At 42.6% G+C, this 15906-nt stretch overlaps 1 protein-coding gene across 1 annotated transcript in view; it reads right to left on the bottom strand.

Moving 5' to 3' along the window:
* Nucleotides 1-8125, bottom strand: part of SMYD3 (SET and MYND domain containing 3) — a 446033-nt gene extending 437908 nt beyond the window's left edge. The window contains exon 1 of the mRNA XM_052805601.1: nt 7646-8125. Coding sequence (XP_052661561.1) covers nt 7646-7887 — 242 coding nt within the window. The 5' untranslated portion in view covers nt 7888-8125. The remainder of the gene's footprint in view (nt 1-7645) is intronic.
* Nucleotides 8126-15906: the final 7781 nt, after the last annotated feature.

The following is a 15906-nucleotide window of genomic DNA, read 5'->3' as shown; positions in this document are numbered from 1 at the left end:
ATGCTTTTTTTAGGCTATTAGTCATTCAGCTACAGATAGAAACATTTCTGTTGGTGATGGTGTGCGATTTCTCAGGTCTTGGGAAACGTTCTCACAGATCTACATGGAACCTGAAATTCTGATAGCTCATGACTCACATATAATTTTGTTTCACATTCTTTGCCCTTACTTGACACAAAATCAGATATATTAAGAGAGGAAAGCACTGCAGTTGCACTCCTAACTGATTAGTCAGAAATGCTACATCAAGTTATTGCATATAATTCCCAGGATTATCCTACCTTGGAAGCACAAAAACATACCCGCTCCTAGTAGTCACAGTGTTTTCACACTGTGATTACCACTAATCAGATACAATTTGTTTATATTCCTCTACTTCATATGAGCTTATGCATCTTGAAAACTACTGGAAATCTGTCCAGAACTTTGACTGTCACTGAAGGGACATAAAATACACCATACTTCTCACATCTTAAAAATGTTATTGCCAACAAACTCATGGCACCAAGTCATGCTGACCAACTTTAATTCATCTATGTGGTAAGTCTAAGAATTATTTTTTTATATGTAAGTTTAAGGGATTTTAAAACCCTTGTTATTCCAGTCTATTAACATTCATGGAAATACAATAGTCTACAAAAGAAAAAAAAAAGGTTTTTATATAAGCAAACTATAAAATGGGGATATTGTTTTATATCTAAAATATATAGCTATAATACTTAACAATCTTCATTGATGAGAACCGATAGAAAATTAACAGTCAAAGAATGTACCATCAAATATTAGTTTTCCACATTCCAGTATTCCTGTAGAACAAAATACAGTACACCAGGAACACCTAGAGCAACAAAATGTATGTTTTCAAGAAGCTAGCATAGTTTTAAAGCTATCTCTATATCAGCCAGCAACAGAAGTATTTTTCAGACATAAATGAAGAGATAGTATAGACTTTACAGCCTCATGCATTACTGGAAGTCTCATATATGCTAAACTTCTATCCGTGTAAGGAAAGAGTATCCCTTAGCTCACACCTCCTAGTCACCTAGCAGAGCTGGAAGCAGCAGAACTCAAGCACTGTGCTAATGGAGACGCTCTCTTTGGCGTTTAAGGAAGCATCTTAGGTTTGCTGGTGAATGACAGCACCTTCATGAAGAAATCCTCATTGCTACAGAGCCAAAATAATGAGCTCCTCTCCTCTCTCGACCTCCCAGTTTTGGGGTGAAAGCAGTACGCTTAGAGGGTTAAGGGCTAGCTGTCCTCAGGCACATCTGCAGTAGTCCAAGCCAGGGTCACAGTGGTATGAAGGATCACACAATCACAACCATCCCCCTTGTCACTATCTTTCTGAATCAAACCCTGCTTCTCTCTACTTAAAATATTCCACACCGTGGAATAACTTAATGGTACTTTTGTACCTTCAGGATGCCATTAACCTAGGCACTCCATACCTTAACAATGGCATGCCAACTTTCATGATGATGATAAAAATATAATGTAATAATAATAATAAAAAAAAAAAAAAACAGCAGCTAATTTAAGAGTGTGTCTATGCTGAAGGCACAGTACTGAATCCACAGTCCTGAATGTAAAGGTGTGTCTATTTGGCTGTTTTTAAACCAGGTGAAGTAGAGCAAGGAGCGCTTACCTGTTTTTAGCACTTTGCCCAACCATTTACCAAATTCTTCGTTGTATTTCCCATACTGCAGTAGTGTCTCCTGCCATGGCTAGCTTACCAACAGTCCTAACTTAGATGATTTTCCTCTCTCTAGATATGTTTACAAAAGTTGCAGTCATACAAAACATATCCATACTTCCTCTTATTCCATTAACCGAGTCTGAACCTCTGACCTTACCCAAACAAGAAACACTTAGGTCTTTTATTCTATATATAATGTTGTACATTACCTATTCTCATTCACTTTTCTTAAGTCTCCCCTTCCATTAAAGGCATAAGTGGTATAGCATTTGGAAATAGGCTAGTGTTACCTCTTTTTCCTACTTTCTGTGAGACACAGACCCTAGAAAGTTTGTTTACTTGTTCCCAAGCATTAACCAGGACTTAAGTTTCCTTGCAGTGGATTCTTGTAAATACAATCCATGAGAAATGTTCTGTAAAAAGCAAACAAACACCAAAGGCATAATTGACTTTCACCCTCATTTTGACTCCCATTCTGTAACAGACTGGGTATATTTTCAATTCAAAATCTGAATGTCAAACCAAGCAGTGCCATCACTACCATGTACCTTGCAGGAAACTCAATCAGCAGGGATTAATGGCCGATAGAATATTGAATACGCAGAGGAAGAGAACTGCCAAGCACCAAGATGCCACCTCTGCACTCACTTATCAGACAAAGAACATCTTTAAAAGCCATGTAAAGATTTAACAAGCTGAGCAAACTAAGCAACACCACCAGATACAACGGACAGCCTGATAAATCAGCACGTGCAAGCAAACTTTGCAATGTTAATTTGTCCTACGTTAAAAGTCAGTACTGGTTTAGGATTATTTTGTTAAATTGAGAAGTAACTGGCTATATCCAGATTTTAACAGAACATCTGATCAACTACATAAAAGCAAATTCTAATAAACCATAGAATTAAAAATAAAGTAATATTAAAAATAGTACCAATTAATGGCAGAAAAAGAGGTCAAATAAGTCTTTTCCTTTAAACTTAAAATTTTGCGTAAAGTTGAAAATATCAATATTTTCTGACCTGTTCTGATATCATCTATGATCTCATGTAACATTAACAGCAGAACTCTAAACATATAAGCAACTCCAGTGTTTGCAGTACTTCGCTTTTTTTAAGGAAATTAAAAAAATTCAATCATCACACTCACTTGACTATACTAAGTGCAAGCCTGGCTTCTGACCCTGGAATAAATACTATAATCAGGAATAAGATCATTAATCACCTGGATGAATAAAATCTACAAGGATAGACCAAGCACAGCTCCCATGAAAGGACAGCCTACTTTTCTAACTTGCCCGAGTTCTATTGAGGGTGTCAACACACATATCAATAAAGGGGACCCACTGAATATAACACAATTGTGGAAAGGCTAAATTAAGCTAAATTGCCAGGGACTGGAAGAAAGGTCATTTCTTGGCCCGATGGCCAGGTAAAGGATAGAGAAGAAGAAAAAATAAGGCATAATAGTCATTTTCCAGAACAGACAGAGATGATGGAAGCCTCTGGGGATCACTGGCAATTAGCTTTATTCACCATCTTTATTGATGCCCAGCAGAATGGCAAATCAAGTGAAATCCCCTAAGTTTGTAAACGAAACAGCTTTCTTTACCCCCTCAATCCTGCTACATAAATCTGTACCAATCTGTACTGCCACTGACCCCACATTAAAGAGGTATTAAAGCATGGAAGAAGCCATACAGAAAATTTTTAGTTAATGAGAGGAAGAATCTTTTCTGTTGCTTTCCCCAGTAAGTTGTTGGAAGAAGATACTGGCCATTCAACTCGTGAGACTTCCATAAAAGTACAAACAGAATATTTTCAGCAAGGCACTGACCCTAACACTACAGATACTCTTTTGCAAAGAAGATACCATCATGCAACACGTCATGTGTTCTCTCAAGACACTGCTTCCATAGATATACACACTGTCAACAAACACTTTACTACTTTATCAAAATTTATATTTCCAAGCAAATCTTTACTATGTATGCTACTTCAGGACAGTATTTTTTTTAATTGCTAATGGAATATAATTCAAAACAGCTACCCTATCTCATTAAATCAGCTATAGCAGAATATTTTAGCCCAACCTATAAAAAACAACATGAACCTATTCATTAGAAAATACAGGATTATCTCTGAAGTAAGAAGAAATCACAAAAGGGGAGGCAGTTACCAAAATCCGCCATCTGGTCTACATACAACATAGACCTAGTAAAACTGACAAAAATTTTAATTTCACTATACAAATAGTACCAACAGCCCAGTGTATTGGGTTTGTGTGGCCAGGTTTTGGTAGCCGGGGGGGTTACAGGGGTGGCTTCTGTAAGAAGCTGCAGGAAGCTTCCCCTATGTCCAACAGAGCCAATGCCAGCCAGCTCTAAGATGGACCCACCGCCAGCCAACGCTGAGCCAATCAGCAATAGTGGTAACACCTCTGGGATAACATTTTTAAGAAGGAAAAAAAGTTGCAGGGCACACAGAAACAGCAGCCAGAGAGCACAGTGAGAACATGTAAGAGAAACAACCCTGCGGACACCAAGGTCAGTGAAGAAGGAGGGGGAGGAGGTGCTCCAGGCGCCAGAGCAGAGATTCCCCTGCAGCCCATGGGGAAGACCATGGTGAGGCAGGCTGTCCCCCTGCAGCCCATGGAGGTCCACGGTGGAGCAGATATCCACCTGCAGCCCGTGGAGGACCCCACGCCGGAGCAGGTGGGTTCCCGAAGGAGGCTGTGACCCCGTGGGAACCCCGCGCTGGAGCAGGCTCCTGGCAGGACCTGAGGATCTGTGGAGAGAGGAGCCCACAGAGCAGGTTTTCTGGCAGGACTTGTGACCCCATGGGGGACCCATGCTGGAGCAGTCTGTGCCTGAAGGACTGCACACTGTGGAAGGGACCCACGCTGGAGCAGTTCGTGAAGAACTGCAGCCCGTGGGAAGGACCCACATTGGAGAAGTTCGTGGAGGACTGTCTCCCATGGGAGGGACCCCACACTGGAACAGGGGAAGAGTGTGAGGAGTCCTGCCCCTGATGAGGATGAAGCAGCAGAGACGTGTAATGAACTGACCATAACCCCCACTCCCCATCCCCCTGCTGCTGCTGGGGGGGTGTAGGTAGAGAATCGAGGAGTAAAGTATGCCCAGGAAGAAGGGAAGGGTGGAGGGAAGGTGTTTTGAGATTTGATTTTATTTCTTATTACCCTACTATGGTTGATTGGCAATAAATCAAGTTAATTTTCCCCAAGTTGAGTCTGTTTTGCCCATGATGGTAATTGGTTGAGTGATCTCTCCCTATCCTTATCTCGACCCACAAGCCCTTTGTTATATTTTCTCTCCCTTCTCCAGCTGACAGGTGGGGGAGTGATAGAACAGCTTTGGTGGGCACCTGATGTCCAGCCAGGGTCAACCCACCACACCCAGTAAGCTAAGGAAGGGATGTTAGTCTTTCTACTGATAAATGCACTAACTATATATACATATAAACACTTCAGTATTTTAAATCCACGATAATATTCACATTAATTGAGATGAAACTAAGCAGAACTACTGCACTAGCCAAGCTTTCCTCTCTGAACCAAAGCAGCAAACTCTGCCCCCAACAGCCATTCTTACCCTGCTTGGCTACCTCAGACCCTCACTGTTAAGGACTCAGCTAAGGTCACAGAGTAAGTCAGCACTACAGCAAGTCTGTGACCCCAAATCTTGGTGAGAACATGCTGCTTCTCAGCAGGCAGTCCAGAAATAAGATATTCTGCACATCATTACCCATCTTCTGGCTCACCCAGCCAAAAGGTGCATCCAACAACATTTACTACTACAAGCTGGGAGACAAAAGTATAGAATTACACTTCACAGTATAAAGCCTCAAACATTATTTTATATAATAAGATTGCTAAAATGCTAAATCAATGTCAAGCACAAGACCTTTTTTTTTTTTAATTATTATTTTTTTAATTTGTGTTCCTGTACTGCCACCTAAAGATCAGAGTGAAAAATGGGAACAGTAGTAGACAATGTGACTTATCTGTAGTCCTGGAAATGAACAGTAATGGTTTTTCTGACACCTGGCTTTGAACGAAGATGACACTGTGTATTAAATGAAAACCAGATTCACAAAACAGTTTGATTCCACATCCCACTTCAGCAGTACTTCACCGTTTTTCTAATTTCCATACATTAAAAAAAGACATCTATGTACAGATACATGGTATCACTCACTAAGTTAACAAAGTCTATTGAATAAGAAGCATCTGCCTTTAATTAGATGAATAAGAAGGAAGTCAGCTTGCAGAGTCTTGATCTGTAAACTGTCTAGCCACAGTACATTTTGCAACAGAAGCTAGATTGGTCAAAAATTATTTTTAACTTCCTTATTTGACTTTTTTAGTTTAGCTGATATCACTATTTAGAAAAAAGACAAGCTTTCACAAATGCATAACCTTTCATGATCTATCAGTTGGTAACATCACTATCTCTCCCAGCAGACCTTGCCTGGTTACATTTCGATATCCAAACACTTCAGATTCATTTTCATTCCACCTGTTGCTGCACTCAGCCTGTCTTCTGAAGTCTGCAGCCTCTCACGACTTAAAGTTGAAAAGGTACAGGCAGTCGCTACCCCAAAGGACTCCGATGTCACGAGTCAGACTTCACAGATATATTAGCTAAAAATCTTTTTTGGTTTTTTTTGGCTTTGGTTTGGTTTTTTTAATATGCTGAGGTTAGATGCAAGTGTGACCTGGAACACTGTCAAATTTTCTCTGTGAAAATGAAAATCACATTATCATTTCTTTAAACAGAAGCTGAGATGCCTCGGAAGGACATGAAGCAAAACACTGGGAATGTTTCAATAAACAAAACATCAAATACTTCCAAAAAGAAAAACAAAAAGGCAAAGGCTAGCAGTACTGAATTGTCTCTTCTTCAAGTTTTGGTAATTATACATGGTTTTGGGCTACCTACCAATATGTTTCAGGTATTAATATACAGATCTCCTACAAACAGGTCTATCACAATCTGTCCTGCTGGAAAATTGGTAAAGGGTAGGAAACAGTTTTGGTTTTGTTGTTTTTTTTTTTTTAAACAAACACAGAAAGCTACTGCGGGTTTGTCAGTTCTTTCTTGTAAGGATTTGGGGGAAGAAGGCAGGCATTTACTCAGCGTGCATCTCAAAACCGCGTGCTCCTTACACAGGATAAACTCGCGCAGGGGATAGTGAACTCAACCACCTCACACAGCCTCTTTCAGGAAGGCCGGTGCCTAACGGCTGTCGTCACCCCTACGAGGGCCCAGGGCAGAGCGTCATGCTCACAGTCACACGCATGGTTTCCTTGCGGGACTACAGCGCACGAGAACTTCATCCTCATCACAACAGGCAACTCTGAGCAGGACGGCGGCATTCACACAGGGCTCGCCACGGCCCCTTACCCCACCGCCGCCGCCGGCCAGGTCAGGCCTTCGCCCCCCGAAGCGACAAGCCACCCGGCGGCGTCATGCCGCTCCCGCTCCCGCCCGCCTGAGGAAGGCCTCGGAGCGGAAGCTGGCGCCTCCAGCCACCGGCCAGCCCGGCGCGATAAAGGCCGCCGAGCACCGGCACAGCACCCAGCCACCTCCGGCGCTGCCGCCTCCTGCCGCCCACAGCGGGCAGCTGGCCCAGGAAACCTCGGCCCGAGCTCCCCGCGCCCGGGAGAGACGCCCTGCCAGAAAAGCCTTTAAAAAAAAGCCCTCACTAAGAAGAGCGGCAGGAAGCAGCAAGTCGCGCACCTCAGTCCGCCCGCCCCCGCGGCACACGGCCGCCGACACCCGGCAAAGACACCCCCCGCCCCAGGAGAGAGGGACCCCCGCTCCTCCGCGACCCCAGGCCGGCGGCGCGGCGCTGCTCCGCCTCAGCGGAAGGGGCGGCGCTGGCCGGTCGGGAGCGGCGGCTGCGGCGTCCCCCCGCCCGCCGGTACCTGCGCAGGCAGCGCTCGCACACGCCGCCCAGCTGCTCCTTGGTGACGACGTAGGCGAAGGGCTCGGCGCGGTAGAGCAGCTCGCCGGGCTGCACCCGCCGGCGGGAGCGGAGGCCGCTGCCCTTTCCCGGGCTAGCGAACCGCTCCAGCGCCACCGGCTCCATCCGCCCGCACGCGCCGCCACAGAGAGAGCGCGGGGCCGCCCCGCCCGTGGCCACGTGACGTGGCGCAGCCGCCGCCATCTTAGCTGAGGGCCAGGGCCGGCCCGGCGGCGGGCAGGAGGTGGTTTGCCTTGTTCCTAAGGGGTTGAGCGGACGTTTTCAGTTTTCCTGCCCGAAGCCAGATCTCTCGCCTGTACTGAGAGGCCACGGGGCAGAGGGTAGCCTTTTGCTTGAAGGGGGGACAGGGGTTTAATAATACATTTCCATTAACCGAGCACCCTGTGATGCTGACCGAAGTGGTTATCGGTGTTTCTATGGCCAATTACAAATAGGGAGTATGTTGGATTTTTTTCAGTTACTTTGTAACTTTGTGGGTTGGTTGGTTTGGTTTTAAATGGAATGAGGCAGGGAGAAGATGTCTCATCATAAATATTATTAACCACGAGACTGGGGACCCTTCTGATACACAGCAGCTGCTGCAGTCCAGCCTCAGAAGAAACCTGAAGTGAGAGGAAGTTCCAGCTGCCACATTAGCCTTGTCCAGCACCATTACTACTTCATTTCCATACTGACCCAGCCTCAACACTGACATGGAAAAAATTCCGTATGAAAATGAAAGTGGCATGAGGATGCGTGGAGGTTGCATCCTTCAGGAGACCACAAGAAACCAGAAAGCCCCTCAAGCCAGGCAGCTGATGTACATGAACGCAGCAAGTCCACTGCATCCTTCAATGTACCGCAAAGGGAAAATCGTACTCATTTTGTACTGCAACCCAAGGGTTTGTCAGTGACTTTTCTTCACTGATGCAACATTGAAACTAGCGTAGAGAAGTCAGATCTCAGGCAGGGGCTTCATCGTATGTAAACCTATTCATTGCAGAAGATGATATACCTTTCAGTTCATTATCTTGATCAAAATATTAAACAGTTTGGTTCACAAAAGAAGAGATACAGTAATGATTCTGTCAAAAAACATCCCAAAACAGGACATTTTACTTATGAGCTAGCATCTGGACATATTTCTGGATCTCGCTGAATACAAAGAGGTATGGCTGGGCCAGGAGATGCTTGGCACCCAAGCTCTGGCAGTGTGTATCCCTGGGAACGTGCCCCATACACCAGCTGCTTTTTGTCAGAGCCATCAGTTAGAGGCACCAGATAAATGGCAGGGGAAAAGCAAAACACTTGCACGATTAACTAAGAGCACCACTCTGAAATGGTGATGCTCAAAGCCCATGAGATGGTAAGTGTTTTCTATATGGGACTACGTAGCTTTCATTCATTTATGAGATTACACACATGATGCAGGCTAAATGTCCTAAACTGCAGATAGACTTAGTCTGGTTTTCCGTATTATGCCTTTAGAGGGAGTTAGGGCTTGTGTTTTGGAAAGGAGTGTTGAATCGTCCTCTCAAACACTGAGAGACAGACCTAACAGTTCTGCAAAACAGCTTTTCATTTCTAAAACATACTCAGTTTTGTTCTCAGTAATCATTATTTCAGCCTGCAACTGTTTTCATCCAGGTTGCAACAGGGTAATCAGAAATGGCAACATGCATATCCAGAATACTGCTCTTGGGAAGAACCAAGGTACATCAAGCCACAGGATTCCCACAGAAAAATGTATTTTGACATTCACTTCAATGGTGCAGTGACATAATTCATTACCAAAAGAAGTGACAGCAATCTGGCTGTCAGCTAAATAGTTACGCACATTACTATGCTTATCTTTAGTTCTCCTAGCAAATTTTTTAGAAGTGTTCAATTACAGTGATATTGTGAGATACTGAAGAATTATCCTTAACAGTTATTAAAATATTAAACAACTACCTCTATATTTGGCTTGTATGCTTTACTCCTTCACCTATTCAATCTTCTGCATTTCCCTGTCTACGCTGTTTTATTGAGTTTCTAAGCAGGCATTGCCCAAAACCTATAACATAAACAAACCCAGTAATAACAGAAGTTAATGTCTATCTCTTGGGTGGATAAACTTAAGAGATGAATGGTCAAACAATATAAAAAAAGCATGAACTTAAAGTCCTACCTATGACCTGAAAAAAGTGCACTCAGGGAAGAGCTAATACAAATATACAATACCAGATGTAGCTTTCATTATTTTCTCAGTTTTGCAAGTCAGGTTTTCTCCCTCACATGTCCCATAACACAACAAAATCTCACAAAGTACAAAAATGTGTCTGAGGGAACTACAGTCGTCTTTCACACACGCACACATACAAAAAAAAAAAAAATCACAACCTTAGAGTGCCCAGCTACTTTAGCAAAACCCCAAGTATGAATGCCTGAAAAAAGGGGCTTTCATCAGCTTGACATTAAGTTATACAGTAAAATAACCCACAGAAGACCAAGAACAACTTTTGGCTGACATTGCGTTTCAGCTGGTATAAGAACATAATTGGAGTAATAGAGGATTTTCTAGTGAAGCTTTTAAACACAGCATAAACGTTTTCACTGATGCAGTGTTGGATATTTCAACATTTGTAAGAAGAGCCTGGAAAGCTGATTCTGGATATCTACATCTACAGTTTATAGACTGGTCTGCCTAGGAGGGCCACTCAACACAGTCTTTGAGCAATGGCGATCAACTGAACACCTAAGATGTTTTTGGAAAAGTCAGTCTGAATTTTCTAAAAAGCATAATGATATTATGGCTATATATATTCCAACAAGTAGTCACTTAGCCCTTGACTATATTTAGTTGAATTATCCCTGTTATTAGTATGGGGGTTTTATATGACCAAGTCATCCACTGACCTAGACAGGTCAGACTTCCCAACAGCTATTTGAAATGCATGACACATTCTGGACAGAAGCAGCTGTCAAGGGATGTAATGGAGGCACCTTTGTGGGAAATACCACTTAATTGTAGCTGATGCTGCTGAGTTAGTCATACTTCCTTACTGCCAGTAGATGAGACACTGTAGTGGAAGTTTAGCTCTATCTCAAGACGGCATGTTTTACAACATAAATTTACAGAAAGAATTGCGGTAATGAAATATTCCAGATTCTGCTCTTTAGTCATAAACGTACAATACCCATTCCAACCAACACGGCACAAAACTCATTTTTTCTGGGAGCAAAATATGGCTCAAAACACAAAATGTTAAATTCTGGATTAGTACAAAGTGTATGTCACTAATGGCATAGAATAGCTATCAAATAATTAGTAGAAAGCTTCTAAGCACAGCTAGATCTTGTATGAACACATAGGAATGAATCGCTTGATGAGGTCACTTCATTTCCAATGCTGGTGTGCTAGTTAAAAATTGATTCTAAAATGTAAAATTAAAAAAAACTCACTAGAGAAGCATTTTAAGCACAAATTAATAATAAATTTCACTCACAGTTACATAGATTTTACCTGTTGATTTTTTTACTACAAACTTTACAAAAACTTTCCACTTTTTTTCTTTTTTTCTACTGATAGGACAAGGGGTAATGGCTTTAAACTGAAAGAGGGTAGGTTTAGATTAGATATTAGGAAGAAATTCTTTACTGTGAGGGTGGTGAGGCACTGGAACGTGTTGCCCAGAGAGGTTGTGGATGCCCCATCCCTGGAAGTGTTCAAGGTTGGGTTGGATGGGGCTTTGAGGAACCTGGTCTAGTGGAAGGTGTCCCTGCCCATGGCAGGGGGGTTGGAACTAGATGATCTTTAAGGTCCCAACTACTAGGTCCAACCCAAACTACTCTATGATTCTATGATTTTATTTGAGTCTTCCCTGCCTCAAACACATTAATTTCCTTCAGATGGCAGAAACAAGCTTCTGAAATTCATCAGCATAATTTCTTAGTTGTTTGTCAATTTGGTGTCTTATCAATAGGATCAACTACATCAAGTGTTAAAGTCTTGCTTACATTATGAGTAACTGACTGTTCCATTTGGTGTATCTTAACTACCCTTAATTTCCCTTGGGCTTTGTATGCTTGTTATGTGTTGTGTTCTATCAGCTGGGGACAGCCAGTGTGTCTATTTTTAGCAGTGACATGTTAAACAGCATACACAAGGAAAGACGCAGTAACTATTGAGCAAGGATGCAATGTGAGTGCATAAACATCTCCTACTGACTTGTGTCCTTTCTGAAATGTTACTTGTTATTTCCATTTTCTCAGTGTTCACAGAAGAAAGGTACAGCTTTGCTAATTAAAGGCTTGCAAAGCTTAGATGGAGTTTTCAATCCACAGCCGCATAGATTGCATTTAGCCTGCCAGAACAATTAATTCAACACGTTTCTCAGGTTCTTCCTATCACACACATCTTAAACTACAACACACAATCTGTTTCTCGAGTTTTATGTTGATATTTCTATCAACATTATCATTATTACCTGCAAGGCTAAACTGTAATTAAAATGTCCATGCTGAACAAGCCTAGTAGCCAGTATATACACATTCCACCTTAATGACCCCTTATCACATCATCTACTGTGTTAATTAGAACAATGTCACAAACCCTTCCTTTTTCCAGATCAAAAGCAAACTATAGAATCCAACTTGACTGATCTCCTAATTCCAAGTGGCAAAACTTCTCATTAACTGGGCATCATAAGGACCAAGTTTCTTTCTATTTCTATTTGTGTTCGCTATAATTTTAATTTAGTTAAATAGTAAAACTTTAGGCAATTGCCATCACAGTCACGTAATTTTCTTTTACAGGCAGATGGATGGCACAAATGATGAGGGCCATTAGAAAAGACCTAGCACCTCTGAAGTTACAATCAATATACAAACTATGATATATTGGTGCTTTAATATAGCATGCCAAAAGCCATTTTCTTGGCAACTCCTCTAAGAAACAGTATTTGAAGACTGGGAACAATACTTAAGAATTATACTTGATAAATATATCATGTGTGGTTCATGTTTTACATGTTCATGAATTAAATTGGTCGGGGGGGGAGCGGGGGGGAGAGAAAGAAGAAAGGGGAAAAAAAAAAAAAAGAAACCACAACCCTACGGCCTGGAAATAATTGAAGGAATATGCTATACTGCGGACCTTCTACTAAGTATGTTGTATGCATGTTGTAACCTTCATCTCATCCAAGATCACAGATTCAAAGACAGGAAAACACGGGAAGAAATAAATCTGCCCAAAAGCTTACAGCTAATTAATGTAATTTTTAAAATCTATTATTTTGTATCTTATATATAAATATTGTCATAACACAAAACTATGTAAAAAAAAAGTGAATTGTGCAACACTTTCAAAAGTTGGTGCTAGTTTCAAAATACTTATTATTACTTACTGTATCTGGCACAGTAACTCACTTGCAAATTAATGCACTTTCAGAAATAGGAAACTTTGCTATCCCACCATGATAGAAAAGTAGTTCCTGTAAATCTTTTGGTCTCAAAGTTAGCATGAAGGTCTTCTGAGAAGGTCTAGCATTTTAAATTTTGAGTGAATTTGCAGGTTTGTGTCACCTTTGAATAGCATTTTTGAGGGTTATTAAACTGTAAATATTAACCTAAATTTATATACTATTTTCCTAGTTGCAAGTTCTGTCTTTGCATTTACATGAATCAAAAATAAGTGAAGAGATGTTGGCTCCGTTTTCCATCAACATATCGAGGGATATGGCAAAGGCAGATATGCAAAGGAAAGGAACACAAGTAGTACAGGGTTGGTGAAAAATCATAACAAAAATGCATGAGAAGCCTTTATATACAATTTAAAATTTCAGTGAAAGTTTGCATTCAACATTATCCTACAGAAGCTGTAAACCTGCAACAGTAGGAAGTACTGAGTGGATAGCATCAATTAATCAAATCCATAGACTTATTTCAATTTCACTCCCTCCTATTTATTCACATGCATCAGTAATTTTCACTTTTTTTCCCATCTCTTCCATCAATACCAAAACCATTTTTACAATGACAGCCATTGTTCTCTTCATTTCACATTTGTGATCAGGGCTAAACATATTGCTTAGACTTAATGGCAGAGTCCTGGTTAGCATTAAATCTCCTCATTTCAAGTCCCCAGTTACAAAATATTCCTTCCACTTACAGACTCCTGCTCTTACCTTGGGAGTCTCTGCATTGGCTCAGCAAATGCTGCTTTCCAACAGCATAAAAAATAATTCACAGCACATAATTTTCTTTTTTTCAGTTCATGTTTGAAATGTTATCAGCAACACAGTTAAAATATAGATAGTGGTGGTCTTATATTTTATGCATTGAATACTTCTCCTGGTATGTTGATATAAGACATTGTGATGGGTTAACCCTGGCTGGATGCCAGGTGCCCATCAGAGCTGTTCTATCACTCCCCCTCCTTCTCAGCTGGACAGGGGAGAGAAAATATAACAAAGAGCTTGTGGGTCGAGATAAGGACAGGAGAGATCACTCACCAATTACCGTCACGGGCAAAACAGACTCAGTTTGGGGAAAAAATTAACTCAATTTATTACAAATCAACCGGAGTAGGGTAATGAGAAATAAAACCAAATCTCAGAACACCTTCCCTCCACTCCTCCCTTCTTCCCAGGCGCAACTTCACTCCCAGATTCTCTACCAACCCCCCAGCGGCACAGGGGGACGGGGATGGGGTTTACGGTCAGTTCATCACACGTTATTTTCTGCCGCTTCATCCTCCTCAGGGGGAGGACTCATCACACTCTCCCCCTGCTCCAGCGTGGGGCCCCACCCACGGGAGACAGTCCTCCACAAACTTCTCCAACATGGGTCCTTCCCACGGGCTGCAGTTCTTCACGAACTGCTCCAGCATGGGTCCTTTCCACGGTGTGCAGTCCTTCAGGCACAGACTGCTCCAGCATGGGTCCCCCACGGGGTCACAAGTCCTGCCAGAAAACCTGCTCCAGTGTGGGCTCCTCTCTCCACAGATCCGCAGGTCCTGCCAGGAGCCTGCTCCAGCGCGGGGTTCCCACGGGGTCACAGCCTCCTTCGGGAACCCACCTGCTCCGGCGTGGGGTCCTCCACGGGCTGCAGGTGGATATCTGCTCCACCGTGGACCTCCATGGACTGCAGGGGGACAGCCTGCCTCACCATGGTCTTCCCCACGGGCTGCAGGGGAATCTCTGCTCCGGCGCCTGGAGCATCTCCTCCCCCTCCTTCTTCACTGACCTTGGTGTCCGCAGGGTTGTTTCTCTTACATGTTCTCACTCCTCTCTCCGGCTGCCGAATACCGCCGTCCCAACTTTTTTCCTTCTTAAAAATGTTATCACAGAGGCGTTACCACTATCGCTGATTGGCTCGGCCTTGGCCGGCGGCGGGTCCATCTTAGAGCCGGCTGGTATGGGCTCTCTCGAACACAGGGGAAGCTTCCAGCAGCTTCTTACAGAAGCCACCCCTGTAACTCCCCCCGCTACCAAAACCTTGCCACACAAAACCAATACAGACATCTTGCTGCAACAAGAGCAAGGTATTTGATTCAAGGTGGTAGTGGTGGTAGGGAGCGATCAGCCCAGGAGACACTGCATTCTTGTAGACCAGTAGATAGTTACCATCTACTGAGACTGAAAAAAGGTGAAATTGCTTCTGTTAATTCAAGTTTGCCATTCATGGTCAATCTATAATGCAAATTATCTGAAACAGTAAGGGATGTAAACAGAAAGCAAGCCTCAAATCTTCACGACCTACACCAGAACACCAGTAATGCTCTGAGACAGACTGCAAATTAAACCTCAGCCTTTCCAGTAGTTTCATCATAACATTACAAAGTCTTATCAGCAGCTTAAACAGGTAACTGCAGCCTAGCTAGCAGAGTGAACTGAGGCTGCTTGAAGTCAGCTTTTTTTCTGCAGCTGGACCTGCAGGAGGAAGACAGAGATGAATGCTTGTCACATCTATACCTCACACTATGCTTAAGATAGACAATTCTGTGTTTGCATTGTTTCGGTCACTGCTGTTTTCCAAAGCCTGAAAATAGCTCAGCCTTTACCAAAAAGGTATTTTATTAACTCGAGCTCTGCTAAAAAACCATGGTTTTGGCCATAGCTCTTCCCAGAGGAGATAGCGTAGAACGTCAAATCAGTACAGCCTGCCAGCACTAGCAGACAACAAGAGAACAGTTACATGGTAAGACAGGAAGAGAAACTAGGAGCAGGTTGCATTATGGAG

This window comes from Harpia harpyja, chromosome 13 (genome assembly GCF_026419915.1).
Source record: "Harpia harpyja isolate bHarHar1 chromosome 13, bHarHar1 primary haplotype, whole genome shotgun sequence".
Lineage (NCBI taxonomy): Eukaryota > Metazoa > Chordata > Aves > Accipitriformes > Accipitridae > Harpia > Harpia harpyja.
Note: the sequence above shows the minus strand (reverse complement) of the source record. Positions and strands in the feature narration are given on the sequence as shown.